This window comes from Sminthopsis crassicaudata, chromosome 5 (genome assembly GCF_048593235.1).
Source record: "Sminthopsis crassicaudata isolate SCR6 chromosome 5, ASM4859323v1, whole genome shotgun sequence".
Taxonomy (NCBI): Eukaryota; Metazoa; Chordata; class Mammalia; order Dasyuromorphia; family Dasyuridae; genus Sminthopsis; species Sminthopsis crassicaudata.
The window spans coordinates 192,037,423-192,056,981 of NC_133621.1; the positions used below are offsets into that span (position 1 = coordinate 192,037,423).

A 19,559-nucleotide genomic window follows, 5' to 3' on the forward strand; every position below is an offset into this window, starting at 1 on the left:
CTGACTTATGTCTCTCTGTCTGAAAATTTTGTCACTGAATAGAGCATGAGAATTGAGAAGGTTAAGAAACAGTCAAGTTTTTCTGGATTCCCATGGAGTGAATAAATTTTTGTTTTATCCATCTCATAGGATGCATGAGCCTTATACTATCCATAAAGGTTCCAAAATGTAGCTTTCTAGATACATGGGAGGTTATACATAATAAATGATTATTCTGTATTGTGATGTACTTAATGTTTTTTTTTCCAACCACACTTTTTGCTGATTGCTTCCACTGTTGTCCAAATACATACAGAAAACCAATTGCCAGATAGCCCTTAGAAAGAAGATTCAGGATATTTTATTCTAGCACATCTCCTGACAAATCCAGGGGAAGACCTTGCTTTAGGTGGGGATGGACTTCTAATTATTAGCAAGCAAAACATCAATCTCGTTTTTCTAAGGGTCGTGGGTGTGACTGTACTAGAAATATGGTACATAATGATGCTCCCTCTTGCAGGGATGCACAAACTCTGCCTTTTGATATCTTTGCATGATCACTGCTATTTTCCCCTGAAGCCCAGACTCAGAAATGAGGCCTTAAAAAGCTGCTTGCCCCCCATGACCCTTATTAGCAATATGCTTTCCAGAATTTTCTTGTTGGTGACATTCTGGATGCTTTCAGCCTTAGACCAGGGGTTCTTGTTCCTCTGGGAGGTTTCTCAGGGTCATCATGAGCAGGTTTAATGATCGCAATGGACTCATTTTCTCTCTGAATTGTTTTTCAGCATATTATGGCTTTTTTGTGGACACTGTTCAGCTCACTGGTAAGTAAACTTGACCTTTTTTTTGTCACTCCCGAAAGTCTTTTCAGACTAAAATAATGATAATTGACCAGAGAGGGTTAAAATTCACCTCTAGTCTTTAGATTCAAAGATTTTTAGGTAAAGTGGCTTACTCTTCCCTATTAATTCTACATTAAGAACTCAAATCTTTTCCTAGTATTTCCAGGAGTTTCCTTTCTTACTTTTGATTTGTACAAATGGTCTTTAATTTTTCCTTTTTCCTGCCCATCTTTATTCTAAATCCCAGCATCTCCTTTGTTACTGTTAAAATGTCGCCCCTCTCCTTCTCCTCAAACCCAGCAATTAATGAATGCATCCAGGTCCCTGCTGAGGGACTGACACATGTTATGATGGCTTAGGAACTGGACATCTGGAGTGAACTTATCTTTTATTTCACTATATTTCTGTAATGTAAATGATTAATGCTCACTGAAGGTGAAAATATAGAAATACTAAGGTTTTTTGGGGGTCAGGAGGGGGCAGCAAAAGCTAGTCTCATTCCTTATTAGGACTCCTAATTCAATATCCTATCTTGTCCAGAAAAAGTTCACATCTTGGGTCAGCTGTGGCGCAGTGGATAGTGCACCAGCCTTGAAATCAGGAGAACCTGAGCTCAAATCTGCCCTCAGACCCTTAACACTTCCTAGCTGTGTGACCCTGGGCAAGTCACTGGACCCCAATTGCCCCAGAAAAAAATTTACATTTTAGCTTTTCTGACCCATATCAAGTTTTAGGAAAAAAATGACTATATTCTATTGCAATGTCCTAGATTGGTTCTTCTGTATTCCAACAGAGTAGCACCTCTTACATATGTCTTGGAAAGAAGATTCAGGGCATTGATCTCCAGAGTCACTGAGAACTCCTGGGGCTAGAGCTTACACCATTCTTTAAGATTGGGTAGAAATCTATAAATAATCCAGGGAAATTTCAATCCCTGAAGTTTTTTTTTCCTTTTTAGTACAGTGAGGACAACCACATACTGAATCTCAGACAACTTAACTTGTCACTGGGCAGGACCCTCTCACACGGCCCCACTTACTTTCTTGTTTTGCATCCATAGGTACCCACTGGGATTTTCTGTTCTAAGCTTAACTCTGAGAATCAACCTCAAACACTTTCCCTCTGTCCCCTTCCTAAGTTTCCAGAATACAAACTTCCAGGGTCACTATGAATCCAAAGGGGACAATAACAGAAAGAAGCTAAATTTGTCTTTTTATTGATTTTCTCAAGGGGACGAACAAGATTGTTTTGAAGAGCAAGTGAGAAATACTCTGCATAGTAAGTTAAATTGATTTATTTTACTTCAGACTGGCTTAGCTAAAATGGACAAGAAAAACCAAAATGAAGCTCTACTCCTTGGATTTTAACTAAAGCTTTAGGTCCCTTTCAGGTATTTGCCTTTGTTCTATCCCTCTTTCAGTAAGAATTGAAGTTTTTTCATAGTATTTTTAGATTTTTTCTTTATACCATTAGATTTCTACCAATATCCTCAAATTTTCACGTATTTTACTAATTATTTTTCTAAATCCTGACCTCTCTGCTATTGCCATTGCAATTTCTCAGCCCAGAAGTATAGAGGCTCTTGCTAAGGGACTAGTGAAATCTACTGTGTCTTAAGATTGGACATCTGAACTGATCCTGGCTCTGATTGCTCTAGGTTCCTTTGGACTTCTAAATGATTAATGATATGGAAACTAAGATTATTCTGGAGTGAGAAAGAGGCAGAGGTATCAAACCTGATCATTGATAAGGGCGTTCTACAGAACCTATATACAGAATCTATATTGTTCTATAGAAAAATTCCATTTCCACAATAACTCCTAAATTATGGGGGTCATTTTGTATTCCAATAACTGATAGTCCCTTTATATTTTTAGCAGATGCCCTCCATTGCTGTTTGTATTCATCCATAACAGTACCATGCAAATATGTATTTGAAAGATGATATAAGTCATTGAACAATGTCCACTAATGACTCCAAGGGGATATTTGAAACCCCTGAAAATTCTGGGAGTTTTTAAGCATTGTGGTTCCACCTACACACACACACACACACACACACACACCACATACACACGCACACATCAAACAACAGAATTTGTTGCCAAACAAGGCCTGATATATTCTTTCTCAAAAGGCTCCACACATCTTCCAACGTTCCTGGTAGGCTCATTGTCTCTCCTCCAGCTTTAATTCTAGCAATTGACTTTAACGATTGATTTTCCTCATGATCCCTCCATCACCTCCTTCTACTCCATTTCTAGGATATAATTGACTCTATCCACATGTTATTCTGGATCCTTTTCCATCTTAGACCATTGGTGCTTTCCTCAATATAACCTCCCAGTGTCATCATGAATGTAAAAGGGTCAATAACCAAAATGGACTTAATAATTTCCATTATTTTTTTCTCAGATAACTTCTTCAATCCACATCCACAGCCACAAAGTAAGTTCAATTTGACTACTTCTTCCCACTTTAGCTGTCTTCAAACTTGACTTTTGCTGTTATGGACAGGAAATGCCCTAAGCTCTCCTTAGATTCTAGTGTTTTTAGATCTCTTTAATCTATTTTTGTTCTATCTATCCGTCAGTAAGAGTTGAAGTTTTTTCATAGTATTTTCAGATCTTTTCTTTATTCTATTTGATTTCTAAAAATATCCTTCATTTTTCACATTTGCCTAGGAATTTCCATTATAGATTCTGACCTCTCTACTTGTTGCCATTGAAATTTCTAAAATTTCCATAATCAAATGCAGCAGAAAAAAACTGTATAGACACATGCTGGAAGACTAACAAAATGTACAATGTCTTCAGAATTAGCTATCAGGACTGAATCTGACAACAATTTTTAAGGTTCCTTTGGAACTTGTAAATAATTAATGATATGGAAGCTAAGGTTTTCTGGAATCAGAAAGAGGCAGGTCAGGCAAGTCTTATCATTGATTAAGATTTTCTATAATTCCAGAAAAATTCCAATGTTATCTTTCCATTTTCATAGGAACTTCTAAATTATGATGGTCCTTATATATGTATATCTATCTATCTATCTATCTATCTATCTATCTATCTATCTATCTAACTATCTATCTATCTATCTATCTATCTATCTATCTATCTATTCCAATTTATACGACTGATGCTCAGTCCACCTACACTTTTCCCAGATGCACTCCATTGGTGTTTGTATTCATCAATAATAGTGATGGCTCCAAGGGGATGTTTATCCAGGATGATGCATTAAGGTTGAGTGGACTCCTGCAAAGAATCCAGGGGCATTTTATCCCCTGAATCCTCTGGTGGTTTTTAAGTGTGGCGGGAAAAAAATGAGAGAATATTAGAGAAGAGAATTTATTGCCAGTGGCCAGGTTTGGGATAATGCTGCCCATGTCATGTTATGCTCACTGGGGTTTTCTCTTCCAGCTTATAGGAATTGACTTCAACTATTTGTTTCCTCCATGTCTCCTGAACCTCCTCCCTTCAACTCCATTTCTATAATTTTTTTTAGTCTCTCCACATGCTATTCTGTATCCCTTTCCATCTTAGACCATTGGTATCTTCCCCAATATATCCTCCCAGTATCATCATGAATTTAAAATAATCAATAACCAGAATGGACTTATTTTGTCTTTCCATTGTTTTTTGTCAGATAACATCTTCTATCCACAGCCACAGCCACAAAGTAAGTTCAATTTGACTCTACTTCTTCCCATTTTAGCTGTCTTCAAACTTGACTTTTACTGTTATGGACAGGAAATACCCTAACCTCTCCATAGATTCTAGTGTTTTTAGATCCCTTTAAACTATCTTCTTTTGTTTATCTGTTCTTAAGTAAGAGTTGAAGGTTTTTCATAGTATTTTTGAACATTTTCTTTATTCCATTTGATTTCTACAAATATCCTTTATTTTTCACTTATGCCTAGGAATTTCTAGTCTAAATTCTGGCCTCTCTACTGTTGCCATTGAAACGGTTGAGCCTTTATTTCCATAATCAGACACAGGAAAGAGAAACCTTATAGGCTCATGCTAGGAGACTAACAAAATGTACAATGTCTTGATAATTAGATAACAGGACTGGATCTGATGACAATTTTTCTAGGTTCCTTTAGCCCTTTTAAAGAATTAATGATATAGAATCTAAGATTTTTCTAGAATCAGAAAGAGGCAGAGAAGGCGAGTCTTATAATTGATTAGGATTTTCTATAATCTCCAGAAAAATTCCAATGTTATATTTCCATTTTCAGAGTAATTCCTAAATTATGATGGTCTCATATATATATGTATATATACAGACATCCCAATAGTTTTGATATTCACTCTTCCTATAGTTTACCCAGATGCGCTCCATTAATGTTTACATTTGTCAATAATAATACTGCCAAATATATCTTTTAAAGGTAGTTCAGCACCTAGAACAGAGTTCACTGATGGCTCCAAGGGGATGTTTATCCAGGATGATGCATTAAGGTTGAGTGGACTCCTGCAAAGAATCCAGGGGCATTTTATCCCCTGAATCCTCTGGTGGTTTTTAAGTGTGGCGGGAAAAAAATGAGAGAATATTAGAGAAGAGAATTTATTGCCAGTGGCCAGGTTTGGGATAATGCTGCCCATGTCATGTTATGCTCACTGGGGTTTTCTCTTCCAGCTTATAGGAATTGACTTCAACTATTTGTTTCCTCCATGTCTCCTGAACCTCCTCCCTTCAACTCCATTTCTATAATTTTTTTTAGTCTCTCCACATGCTATTCTGTATCCCTTTCCATCTTAGACCATTGGTATCTTCCCCAATATATCCTCCCAGTATCATCATGAATTTAAAATAATCAATAACCAGAATGGACTTATTTTGTCTTTCCATTGTTTTTTGTCAGATAACATCTTCTATCCACAGCCACAGCCACAAAGTAAGTTCAATTTGACTCTACTTCTTCCCATTTTAGCTGTCTTCAAACTTGACTTTTACTGTTATGGACAGGAAATACCCTAACCTCTCCATAGATTCTAGTGTTTTTAGATCCCTTTAAACTATCTTCTTTTGTTTATCTGTTCTTAAGTAAGAGTTGAAGGTTTTTCATAGTATTTTTGAACATTTTCTTTATTCCATTTGATTTCTACAAATATCCTTTATTTTTCACTTATGCCTAGGAATTTCTAGTCTAAATTCTGGCCTCTCTACTGTTGCCATTGAAACGGTTGAGCCTTTATTTCCATAATCAGACACAGGAAAGAGAAACCTTATAGGCTCATGCTAGGAGACTAACAAAATGTACAATGTCTTGATAATTAGATAACAGGACTGGATCTGATGACAATTTTTCTAGGTTCCTTTAGCCCTTTTAAAGAATTAATGATATAGAATCTAAGATTTTTCTAGAATCAGAAAGAGGCAGAGAAGGCGAGTCTTATAATTGATTAGGATTTTCTATAATCTCCAGAAAAATTCCAATGTTATATTTCCATTTTCAGAGTAATTCCTAAATTATGATGGTCTCATATATATATATGTATATATACAGACATCCCAATAGTTTTGATATTCACTCTTCCTATAGTTTACCCAGATGCGCTCCATTAATGTTTACATTTGTCAATAATAATACTGCCAAATATATCTTTTAAAAGTAGTTCAGCACCTAGAACAGAGTTCACTGATGGCTCCAAGGGGATGTTTATCCAGGATGATGCATTAAGGTTGAGTGGACTCCTGCAAAGAATCCAGGGGCATTTTATCCCCTGAATCCTCTGGTGGTTTTTAAGTGTGGCGGGAAAAAAATGAGAGAATATTAGAGAAGAGAATTTATTGCCAGTGGCCAGGTTTGGGATAATGCTGCCCATGTCATGTTATGCTCACTGGGGTTTTCTCTTCCAGCTTATAGGAATTGACTTCAACTATTTGTTTCCTCCATGTCTCCTGAACCTCCTCCCTTCAACTCCATTTCTATAATTTTTTTTAGTCTCTCCACATGCTATTCTGTATCCCTTTCCATCTTAGACCATTGGTATCTTCCCCAATATATCCTCCCAGTATCATCATGAATTTAAAATAATCAATAACCAGAATGGACTTATTTTGTCTTTCCATTGTTTTTTGTCAGATAACATCTTCTATCCACAGCCACAGCCACAAAGTAAGTTCAATTTGACTCTACTTCTTCCCATTTTAGCTGTCTTCAAACTTGACTTTTACTGTTATGGACAGGAAATACCCTAACCTCTCCATAGATTCTAGTGTTTTTAGATCCCTTTAAACTATCTTCTTTTGTTTATCTGTTCTTAAGTAAGAGTTGAAGGTTTTTCATAGTATTTTTGAACATTTTCTTTATTCCATTTGATTTCTACAAATATCCTTTATTTTTCACTTATGCCTAGGAATTTCTAGTCTAAATTCTGGCCTCTCTACTGTTGCCATTGAAACGGTTGAGCCTTTATTTCCATAATCAGACACAGGAAAGAGAAACCTTATAGGCTCATGCTAGGAGACTAACAAAATGTACAATGTCTTGATAATTAGATAACAGGACTGGATCTGATGACAATTTTTCTAGGTTCCTTTAGCCCTTTTAAAGAATTAATGATATGGAATCTAAGATTTTTCTGGAATCAGAAAGAGGCAGAAAAGGCGAGTCTTATAATTGATTAGGATTTTCTATAATCTCCAGAAAAATTCCAATGTTATATTTCCATTTTCAGAGTAATTCCTAAATTATGATGGTCTCATATATATATGTATATATACAGACATCCCAATAGTTTTGATATTCACTCTTCCTATAGTTTTCCCAGATGCGCTCCATTAATGTTTACATTTGTCAATAATAATACTGCCAAATATATCTTTTAAAAGTAGTTCAGCACCTAGAACAGAGTTCACTGATGGCTCAAAGGGGATGTTTGTCCAAGATGATGTATTAAAGTTGGGTAGACTCTTGCAAAGACTCCAGGGACATTTCAACCCCAGAATCTTCTGGTGTTTTTAAATGTGGTGGATACAACTATACACTACATATTAGAGAAGAGAATTTATTGCCAGTGGTCAGGTCTGGGATAATTCTGCTCACATCATGTTATGTTCACTGGACTTTCTTCCTCTAGCCTATAGGAATTGACTTCAACTATTTGTTTCCTCCATGTCCTCTGAACTTCTTCCCTTCAACTCCGTTTCCAGAATTCTTTTAGTCTCTCCACATGCTATTCTGTATCCCTTTTCATCTTAGATCCTTGGTATCTTTCCCAATATAACCTCCCAGTGTCATCATGAATTTAAAAGAATCAATAATCAAAATAGACTTATTTTGTCTTTCCATTATTTTTTTCTCAGATAACATCTTCTATCCACAGCCACAGCCACAAAGTAAGTTCAATTTGACTTTACTTCTTCCCACTTTAGCTGTCTTCAAACTTGACTTTTGCTGTTATGTATAGCAAATACCCTAACCTCTCCTTAGATTCTAGTGTTTTTAGATTCCTTTAAACTGTCTTCTTTTGTTCTATCTTTTCTTCAGTAAGGGTTGAAGGTTTTTCATAGTATTTTCAGAAATTTTCTTATTTTATTTGATTTCTACAAATATCCTTCATTTTCCACATATGCCTAACAATTTCTATTATAGATTCCGAGCTCTCTACTATTGCCATTGAAATGCTTAACCTCCATTTCCATAATCAGATGCAGCAGAGCAAAACTATAGGCACATGCTGGGGGACTAACACAATATACAATATCTCCAGTATTAGGCATATGTACTGAGCCTGGTTCTGATATCTCTAGATTCCTTTGGAGCTCCTAAATAGTTAATGATGTAGAAGCTACACTTTTTCTGGAGTCAGAAAGAGGTAGAGGAGGTGACCATGATTATTGATTAGGATACTCTATCCTCTCCTGAAGGATTGCAAAATTAACTTTTCATTTCCATAGTAACTTATTTTTACTGTCATTTTATATTCCAATAACTTTGATTTTTAGTCCCCCTACACTTTTTTCCAGGTACCCTACATTGCTCTTTATATTTATCCATAAAAATACCTGTTTTCTTTGAAACATGGTTCAGAACCTTGAACAGAGTGCAAGGGGATATTTGTCCCGTATGATGGACTAGGGTTGTGTGCACTCCTGCAAAAAATCCAGGTATATTTTAAACCTGAATCTTCTGGGTTTTTTTTTTAACTGTAATGGGTACAACTATACACCACACATTGGACAACAGAATTTGTTGCCAGTGGTCAGACTTGATATACTCCTTGGTACAACACTCAACACACCCTTTCTATCCTAGTATGCTCACAAGAGTTTTCTCAGAATTGATCTCAGTTATTTCCTCTATGTCCCCTACATCTAGTCCCTTCTACTTCATTTCTAGGATTTTATTGGCATCTCATACCATTAATATTTCCCCCTATATCCTTCCAGTGTCATCATGAATCTGAAAGGGTTAGAAACAAATTTGGACTTTTGTGTTTTCCTTGTTTTTCCTCAGATGACTATTTTGTTCTAAACTTATCAGATGAATGCTTTAGAAGAGGTAAGTTCAATTTGATTCTCCCCCCTACACTTTAGTTTTCTTCAGACTGATTTTTTTTATAGTGGTCAAGAAAGCCTCCAAATGCATCTCTACTTCTTGGTTTCTAACTAAGGTTTTTAGGAATCTTTCAAGTGTCTGTCTTTGCTCTATTTGTACTTCATTTCGAGTTGAAGTTCTTTCATAGTATTTACAGGTTTTTTCATTATACCCTTTCTCGTCTATGAATAACTTTTATTTCTTCTATATGATTATCTTTCTGTCTTCTAAATTCTGACCTCTCCACTATTACAAATGAAACTCCTTAGGCTGCCTGCCCACTCTGTCCTCTCTATCATATCCAGCAAAGAGGGAGTATTTATGTATAAGGTGCTGCTGTAGGGCTAGCAAATTACACCATGCCTTGGGATTTGGAGGTCTGGACTGAGGCTGGTTTCTGGTTCCTTTGGTTTTGTCAATGACAAATTCTCAATTAATGTAAAAGCATAGAAATATAAAGTTTTTCTTTTTCTGGAAGCAGAAAGAGGCAGCAGAGGCTGGTATGAATTTCATAAGGATAGATGGGCTAGTCTATCCTCTCTAAAAAAATCCCAAATTTTAACTTTGAATATCTGAGGCAGATTTAGATACTTATTCTCTCTTCTAATAGCCTGAGTATCTTACCTACCACTCAGTTACCAACTTTGCCTGCCTCAGTCCATATGCCAATCAGAGCCCAATTCCAATATCAGACTAGCATTACTCTTAGTGTTACCATTGAGCCAGGAGTTTACATATGATATCACGTGCTCATTTTCTAATGACATTTTCCTTTTTAGTGAATTATGGCTTTGTTAATCTGCCTTTCACAACACTATCAAACGATGATGGTAAGTTAACTTGACCCTTTGATTGACTCTACCATTTTTGTTAATACTGTATTGTTTCAAATGGAGAAGAATAAATATAGATTTATTTTCATTCATTGAATTCGAGTGAAGATTTCTGAGATCTTTCAGTTCTTTTCATTATTTGTTCTCTAGAAAAGCCTTCAGTTTTTTCATAATATCTTCATATATTCTTTTCATACCTTTTGACTTCTGCAAAGATCCTTTACTTACATGTCTGTGTGCCACATATTCAGAAATCTCCACTGTTATTGCTGAGAGAGCTTGCATGAATGCCTAATGGAGATCTCATTGTTCTCATGCACGGAATCCAACTTTAGGGATATTTTTTATCTGGACTATACCTAGATATGATTCTTCTTAGTTTTGGAGACTTGAAAATGATTAACTCTTAATTACTGAAAACACAGGGAAACACTGAGTCTAATATCCAAAGGTCACGTGAAGTTTTAGTTAAGAATTCTCCCTAATCAGAATTTCCCAGATCCACCATAATACTTGACAAATTATGGCCTTTTATATTTGAAGACCCATTGTTTTCTTTCTATTGATTTTATTTTTTTCCCTTTCTAAGAAAGGGATATTAAATTATATTTTACACAGGGAATATTCTAGAAATGGCATAACTAAGTTGTTCAGTATTAAAGACTCCATTGTTTCACAAAGGATTTTTGCTTTTAAAATGTTTGGTTGATGCTTTTGTATGTCTCATTTATATGTCTCTCCAAGGCCAGTCCCCAGTAGTATTCCTAATAAGAAAGAATCAAAATTAAGCAAAGCAACCCAGCTTATGGGCAAAATTTTTCTCTTAGAGTTAAGTATTTATTTACATAAAAGCAGGAACTTAGTTGACTTTCTGGCAAGTTTGAATTCACAGGATTCATGCAGTCATGAGGTATTTAGTTTTGAAATCTTTCATTTGCTATTCTTTGTCATTATTTTTGTCATTGTAGAAATTGTTTTTAGTTCTAGTTTTACTTTCTGTCGGTTTAGGCAAATTTTCACTAAACATCCTCTGTATTGTGTCCAAAATACAGTTTTTTATATTCTCTTTGTCTGATGTATAAAAGATTTAAATGATCATTAATTTGGTGGTTTATAGGTTGTGTATTTAGATTTATTTTTCCAGTCATTTTACTGCAATCAAATGTGAATACAATTATATAACAATCCTCTATTTATATGTAAGTTAAAACTCAAGATAGAAAAATGACAGTACATAGTTTTTCAAACAAAAAAAAGATCATGAAAATCTAGACAATGTTCTATTCCAATCGATCCCTGAACTTGTACTGACAGATGTATTTTCCAGTTTTCCATAGGTGTCAGACAACATCAACACTCCTTTTTCAGATTGTATAAGGCAGTGATCATGTCTAATTCTACTGAGTTCTATCTTAATATTCTGCTGAAGAAGTTCTCAAAAACCTCTAATTAATTTTGCTTCCACTCTGAAACTTCATGACATAATATCCAAGACTTAGTCATTCTGTCAGGCCTGTAAATGTCAGTTTCCCCATTATCCTCTTCTCTCCAGGATTCAATTTTGATCCTGTTTGTGATCCTGAAAACTGAGGAACTCTCATTTTTCATGTTAGTAGAAATTCTATTTCCTTAAGTCTTATCTTTGTATTTTCTTCTTTCTAGACTGCAGTATTTGCTCTCAATTCTAAAAGCTCAACAACTTTACCAGGTAAGATGTACAGATCTCTTCAGATTCCCCCTTCTGTTTCTACTCTAGATGATTTGCACATCATTAAGTAGGAATCCTCTAAAGTATAACTACTTTCCTGTCTACTCTAAGAGTTATCTGCAGACCAACAGAATAGAATTGAGAAAGAAGAAAGCCCCAATTCTGACTGAATATTCACAGAGAATATTTTAAATGTTCATTTCATATCCTTATGATTTGTATTGGAAACCCTGTGCCTATCTTAGGTCCTGGTACAGAGCAAGTGCTTACAAGTGCTTGAAAATTTAATTAATGTTATTTTTTTTTATCATATTATAGTCATTGTACAGCTTTAAAAGGAATGGACATTGATAGACTTCCTGTGAGTTGTGGTCTGGATTTTTAAAATTTCTCCATTTCCTACCTCAGAGTCAGGAGATGACAAATCCTTCACCTCTCACTGAGTCTAGTTTTGCACTCTACCCATTGCTATCTTCTTCCAAGTGAATGCAATGTTGTACCTGCAGGCACAGGATTGATAATGCTATACAAGGAAATTTCATGGATACCTTTCTTTTTCAACTTTGAGTTAGACAAGAGTCCTGAGGAAGCTGCTTGTTGACTATCACATTGGTTGCATGGCTGAGTTACATGGAAGCCTAAAAGAAATGATGCTTGGATAACAATAATGGGTTGGCCAGCCAGTGATAGCTCTGAGTAATATGGGGAAATCAGAAAAACTATCTTTGGTAGTTTCCCAGTTTATTGCAAACTTTCTTTTTTGGCAGTAAATAGTAATTCCTCAGGCACCAAAACTTGTGCCCTCGAGGTCTTTGTGAGAAAAAAAATCTACTGTCTGAGGAAAGAATTTGTTAATAAATGATTTCACACTTAAGTACAAATTACAGAGAAAGCAAAGCTGCAGGCAAGCTGCTACTTGGGGGATATGTATTTTATCTAAAGTATGAAAAGTCTGAAGAAAGGACTGGAAGTAGTGTGTAAGCCAATTTGGGAGCTATTCCTTGGGGGACAAAGGAGGTCTCTTTATATGAGGGGAGCTTTGGCACATCCCTGAAATCATAAGATAGTGATTGAGGCTGACTTAATGCTAGGCAGTAGGCAACCTATATATTCCTTATGATGCTCCAATACTTATCAGGCCTGATTCTTTGGATTTGATGCAACTCTATGATCAGTATGGGCAGAGTGATGTTGGGAGTTGCATCTAACAGGCTGCAGAAATGGAATAATGCTCTAAGTTTGCTGAATGAATGGACCTCTTGCTTTCTATTCTCACTTTCCTTCATGACATTGTCACTCTTTTCAGACCCTCAGGCTCATTTCTACCTGCACAAAAATAAGGAATGTCTTACTCAACTCTACATAAGTTCATCATGATCAATTCAAAAGCAATTTTGAATTTGAAGGAAATACCTCCTTCAACTCTCAAATACCCAACCTCTTACCTCTGATTTCTTTTTCATTCTAGAAAGTGAAGCCAAATCAGTCTTACCATGCTGAGAATCGGAGCCTCTTCCCCGGCACCTCAATAACAATCCCAGCAGATCCTGAACTTCAGAGCAGACCCATTTTCACAGCATTGCACAAACCAGTGAAGATTTTTGTCTAAATGGAAATCTCTAGTTGGTTATCATTTCAAATTTGATGCTCATAAGATGATAGTATCATGGATTCAGAACCAGAAATACTTGAAAACCTATCAATATCAGTTGAGAAGTTTTGCTTAGCTCACTGTCTTGGAGAAGAATGAATTCATTTTTCAAGCTTGGTTCAGTCCATTTCTTCCTCCATTTCAGAGGCTGCTGAATTCCAGCTCCAGTTCCCTAACGTGGTCTCACAAAACAATCCTCTCAGTCCACACCAGCCCTCAATCCTCTATGCCTCTCATTTCACCTGCTTTGTAATAAATTTTGTCTTGTGATGATTTTGATTTCAATGTAATCTCATGAATAATAAATATTCTATTCTTTGATGTTGGCTTTTCTTTGTTACGTCTACCTAGAGGTCTTGTGTTGGACTTTATAGAGAACATAATAAGAGTAGGTCTTCCTGTCTCTCAGTCCAAAAATTTATCTCCTAGTTATTTTGGGAAGTTGGATTTTCAGACCAAACTTAGGCAATATATGCCATTTGATCCTCAGTGCTGGGTCCTTAGGATTGGTCCTGGCTTTGGGTCTTTTACATAGCATTTTAATGAGTCTGGATCTGCATGTGTGGAAGTATATTGGTACCAGATCTTGTGTCTCTGCATAAATTGTGGAAGAAAAACAATCATCTTTTGTGATTATTGTTTTTGATGAATCACTTTTCATTCTATTGAAGACTAAATTCCCTCTAGTTTGGGGATTTGCCCTCTCTCTGTGGCCTGCCTTCCCCTCCATCCAAGAAAAAGGAAAGGAAGGAGAGAGGGAGGGAGTCTAACATTCTACCCAAATTATGTGTCTAGAGTGGCAAGTTGGGGAGAAGGACTTGTTAGAAACTGGCAACTTGTTAGAAACTTCCCATATAAGCTTCTTCTCAGAGTGTCTCTTCATTCAGTGACTGCAAGAGAGATTGGCATTTCACATCTTCTCTTTCAAAGTGAGAATCCAGAAGAACCCAGATTCCTCCCTTCTCTCTCACCAACTCTGCCCATCCTTCCACCAAGAAGGAGAGAATCTCATATAATTTGATCAATCAAGTCAAATGTTACACATGCAACATAGGACTTTCCTGACCACCTTCTTTATGGGACAGACTACATTCCACAAGTCCATTTAAACTGACTAGAATGCTGCTGAGGCATTATGAAGCACTTCTGAAATTTAAACTATTAAACTGATATTTAATCTAATGGTGTATTGTAGGAATCTCAATTTGTTCCCCAAAGCAGTATTTTTTCTTGGACCAGTACATTTCTTTTCCCTTCAGATTGGCTTTTACTATATCTGACCTATGCTATAACATCCAAAATTTTATTTAAAGGAAAACCTTAATGAATCATAGCTGAAAATAGATAGCAAAATTATAACAAGAAGGTACTTTCTTCTTTCAGAACTAGATAAATCTTAACAAAAAATAAATAATAAGTCAAGGAGATGAATAGAATCTTACATATTTGGAGAGAATTAAATGGGAATATAAAAGAATACACCTCAATGTTTCATAGTATTTTTTTAAAATAATTGGTCATAAACTAGGGGATAAAAACTTTGTAGTGAAATGCAGAAAAATAAAAAAAAATTAAATGCATGTTTTTCAAATAATAATGCAATAAAAGTATTTAATAAGGACCATGGAAACAGATGAAAAGTTATTGGGAGGCTAACTGACTTAATCTTAAAGACTGAGTGAGTTAAAGCATAAATCATAGAAAAAATAAATACTTTTATTTTTAATGGTAATAATAAGACAACACACCAAAACCTGAGATGCAGCAAAACAGAGAAATATATATGTCAAAATCCTTGAATATGCAATTCAAAAAACAAACTAGAAAAATAAAAAAAACTCAATTAAACACCAACTTGTAAATTCTAAATGTTAAAGATGAGAGTACCAAAATGAAATATAAGAAAAATATTGAATTAATAAATAAAACTAGGAGTTTTCACCCCAAAACAAAATGAGCTATTTGTTAGCATTATTTAAAAAAAAAACAATAGCTATTATTTTATATCTATGGTACTTTTTATTTTAATATAGGTTTTTTTGTTTACCTGTTTTAATTAAATCTTTTTAACTTTAATTCTGTCTTCAGTAATCATATATTGTCTCTTATAATTAATTCTGTTTTCCGTATTTGTTTTTTCTAATAATATAATTCACGATTTCATCTATTTTTACATTCTTTTGATTTTCCATATTATTTTGGCATCTTGTTAAGTCAGTAGTTTCCCCTTGCCCAGTTCTAATTTTTAAGGAGTTATTTTCTTCTGTTATTTTTTGTATCTCATTTTCCAATGGTTGACTTTCTTTTCATGATTTTATTATTTTCTTCCATTACATTTATGTTTCCTCTCCTTCTCTTATTTCATTTTCAAAGTTCTTTTAAAGCTCTTCCAAGAACTTTTTTTCAGCTTGTGACCATTTTATATTTTTCTTTGAAGAAGAAGTAAGTTGCTTTAACTTCAATGTCTTCTGATTTGAACTCAGATCTTCTCTATCACTATACTAGCTATCTCTGGTTGGATTTTTCTCTTTTTTTTCTCACTGTTTTGAGCAGCTTATTTCTTGGCTATTTCCTTTATGTTAGAATTAGAAACTGGTCCCAAGGTGTGAAGGATAATGTAGGTTTTTTTTTTTTTTTTCCCCCTGCTGTTGTCTGAGCTCTATCTGGGAGTCTGACCTCACATACTATTCTCTACCTCTGAGTAGTGACCAGGATCTCCAGTGACATTGTCACCAAACATTGTTCTCCCTGTGGTCTCTCCCATGGCTGCAAGCTTCAACTCACTTCTCTGCTCTGGAACCAAAACTAGGGACATCGCTCTCCTTCAAAGGACCTTCCCACACCTCTGCAAGTATACTTACCTATGTGTACCGTATGCTGCTCCTCACCAACTGCCACAACCTGAAACTGCAACTGGTTAGTGTACCTGGGCCCAGAGTCAACATCAGTGGAGGGCCCTGCAATCTTCCCCTGATCAGCTAATCTTCCCCTTCCCCACCATTTTGGCATGAAAGTTCATGAAACTGAGGCTGAAGCTCATGCAACAACTTCCCGGGCTTCCTGCTTGTTGAGTCACCAGTATCTGCCCTGAGGTATCTGCAATTTTATCAGGCCAGACCCCCACCCAGAGAGTTCAGATCTTTTTTAAAGTCCTCCCAAGTTGTCTTAGGTTGAACAACTATTTATGCCAAATTTACATTATTTTTGTCACTCTAAAGTACACTTTGATGCATCATTTAAAATTATTTCTTGGGGGAATTGGGGAGGACCAGATAATTTTCTTCCTTATTCTATCATCCCAGAATCCTCTAGTGCTATTAAATTCTGAATTAAAAACATCATGCATACTTTTAAATCATAAAAAAGCAAAGAATTTTCTAACATCCTCCCCAGAGTCTCTTCTAATTCCTTCCCAGATTTCTATTCAGGCATACAATGTAGCATATATTCAAAGATGTTGTAACCCCATTTCTATTCACAGGCTTGGAAGAGAACAGGGGAAAGACCAAGAAATAGTAATGCACATAGATTTTTTCATATGACTAGATGTAATGGGCCAGAACTCTGGAGAAATATTCTTGAAGGATTCTTACAACAAGGTCTTAACTCAGTGGAATTGATAAGACAATGGTTATCTAGTTTAGCATGGTGATTAATAATTCTCTAGTCCAGTATGATTGATTTAATCTTACAACAAATAATGGTTCCCTAGTGATAGAATGATTGGCTTACACTCAGGATACTGTAATGATATAATTGTAATAGAGTATATAAACTGGGGACAAACTCAGCCAGTGAAAGAGAAAACTTGACCAGCTTTGTGGTGGCTCTTCTCTCTCCTTCACTTCTCCACTGAAACCAAGAGTCCCCTGGAAAGTTAGCCCGGCCCCAGGAGAAGGAGATAGAATGTGAAGGAGACAATGAAGACTTTGGACTTCATCCCTGATTATTTTCATGGTGATTATGCTGCTGAGACCAAGGTTGGTCCTGAGACTTCCAGAAAGCTAAAACAGAACATTACAACTAGAAATAGTTTTAATTTTGTCATCTGAAAATGGTCTATTCATATCCTTTGACTACTTAACAGTTGGAGAATGACTTGTATTCTTAAAATTTGCATCAATTATCTATGTATTTTACAAATGAAAACTTTATCAGAACCCTTAGATACACATTTTTCCCCAGTTTTCCTGCTTCCCTTCTGATTTTGATTGAATTAGTTTTGTTTGTTCAAAACCTTTTTAATTTATATGTTCAAAATGATCAGTTTTGCATTTTATAATGCTCTCTAGTTTTTCTTTGTTCATAAATTCCTTCCTTCTCCACATATCTGAGAAGTAAACTATGTCTTGTTCTCCTAATTTGTTTATAGTATTACCCTTTATATCTAAGTCATGAACCCAGTTAGATCTTATCTTGATATAGGGTTTGAGTGTTGGTCAATGCCATACTGTTTTCTATCATACCATTTTCCAATTTTCTCCGAAATTTTTATCAAACAGTAAGTGCTTATTCTAGAAGGTATAGTCTTTGAGTTCATCAAACACTAGCTTACTGTAAAATCAATTTTGTATCTTGTGCACTTAATCTATTCCACTGATCTAGTATTCTGTTTCTTAGCCAGTACCAAATGATTTTGTTGACCACTGCTTTGTAATATTGTTTTAGGTCTAGTACAGCTAACCATCACTAGCATTTTTTTCATTAATTCCTACAAAATTCTTGATTTTTTGCTCTTCCATATGAATTTTGTTATTATTATTTCTGGCTCTATAAATAATTTCTTGGCAGTTTGATTGGTATGGCACTGAATAAGTAGATTAATTTAGGTAGAATTGTCATTTTTATTATATTAGCAATATTATATGAGCAATTGATATTTTTCCAATTGTTCCTATCTAACTTTATTTGTGTGGAAACTGTTTTGAAACTGTGTTCATATAGCTTTATCTTGACAGGAAAATTCCCAAATATTTTATGTTATCTAGTCTTAGACACTTACTAGCTGTGTGACTCAGCATGTCACTTGACCCTGTTTACCTCAGTTTCCTTAGTATAAAATGAACCGGAGAAGAAAATCACAAGCCACTTTAAAATCTTTGCCAAGAAAACCCCAAAATGGGGCCACAAAGAGTCAAATACAGCTGAAAGGACTAAGCAACAACAAACCCATTGGAGCAGAAGGATAAGAAAGGGAGGAAACTGCTATATATTATCCTATTGCACATATACACACACATAATCACCCAAATAAACATACACATTACAAAAGCAAAACAGTTAAGAAGGTAGAAAACTATTGCAATTCATCCCAGGATCTTTGAAATTATAAAGCATTGGAGAGAACTAACTAGAAAGGCGTTTGACAAATTTGGTGTGTTCCTTTAAGATCAAGTAAGTTTATATCAGATTTACACTAGGAGAAATGATTTAAGATATCCAATGAAATAGTTCTTTCACCTTTTAAAATGGCACTCTAATGAGATTTACAAACATTACTTCCTTTAATATTACCTTAAGGAAAATAAAAAGTTTCTTCGTAATATAATAGTGGTAGAGAATTAAGATTTGATGCAATTGTCTTTTGCATATATGTGTATGTATATGTGTGTGCATGTGTGTGCGCACATGCATGCTTTTAAACCCATTTGTAAGACATTACTTTTGTTTGATCCTAGTCTTGAGCAGCTAGTATCTTAGTGAATGGAGTGCTGGGCTTGGAATCAGGAAGATTCATCTCTCTGAGTTCAAACTTGGTGTCAGGCATTCACTAACTGTGTGACCATAGACAAAACATTCTGTTTGCCTCAATTATTCATCTATAAAATGAGCTGAAGAAGCAAATGACAAAATATTCCAGTATCTTAACCAAGAAAATTACAAATTGGACCATAAAGAGTCATTCATGACCAAAATGATTGAACAATGAATCATGATGATCTAAAAATAATATCTCCACAAGAGTGACCTTAAGACATTTGGACCCCACCTC

The 19,559-nt window shown here is 35.3% G+C and overlaps 1 protein-coding gene across 8 annotated transcripts in view; it reads left to right on the plus strand.

The window, feature by feature from the left end:
* Positions 1–19,559, plus strand: part of LOC141543640 (uncharacterized) — a 44,069-nt gene that overhangs the window by 6,022 nt on the left and 18,488 nt on the right. For 2 of the 8 annotated variants that reach the window (XM_074269175.1, XM_074269182.1), the window contains 11 exons: positions 768–806; positions 2,055–2,102; positions 3,240–3,272; positions 4,473–4,505; positions 5,695–5,727; positions 6,919–6,951; positions 8,142–8,174; positions 9,295–9,339; positions 10,155–10,205; positions 11,871–11,916; positions 13,385–13,886. In XM_074269175.1, the coding sequence (XP_074125276.1) occupies positions 768–806; positions 2,055–2,102; positions 3,240–3,272; positions 4,473–4,505; positions 5,695–5,727; positions 6,919–6,951; positions 8,142–8,174; positions 9,295–9,339; positions 10,155–10,205; positions 11,871–11,896 (374 nt within the window). In that variant the 3' untranslated portion in view covers positions 11,897–11,916; positions 13,385–13,886. Of the gene's footprint in view, positions 1–767; positions 807–2,054; positions 2,103–3,239; positions 3,273–4,472; positions 4,506–5,694; positions 5,728–6,918; positions 6,952–8,141; positions 8,175–9,294; positions 9,340–10,154; positions 10,206–11,870; positions 11,917–13,384; positions 13,887–19,559 lie in introns of those variants that run through there. The other 6 variants (XM_074269176.1, XM_074269178.1, XM_074269177.1 and 3 more) reach the window with 6 other exon arrangements.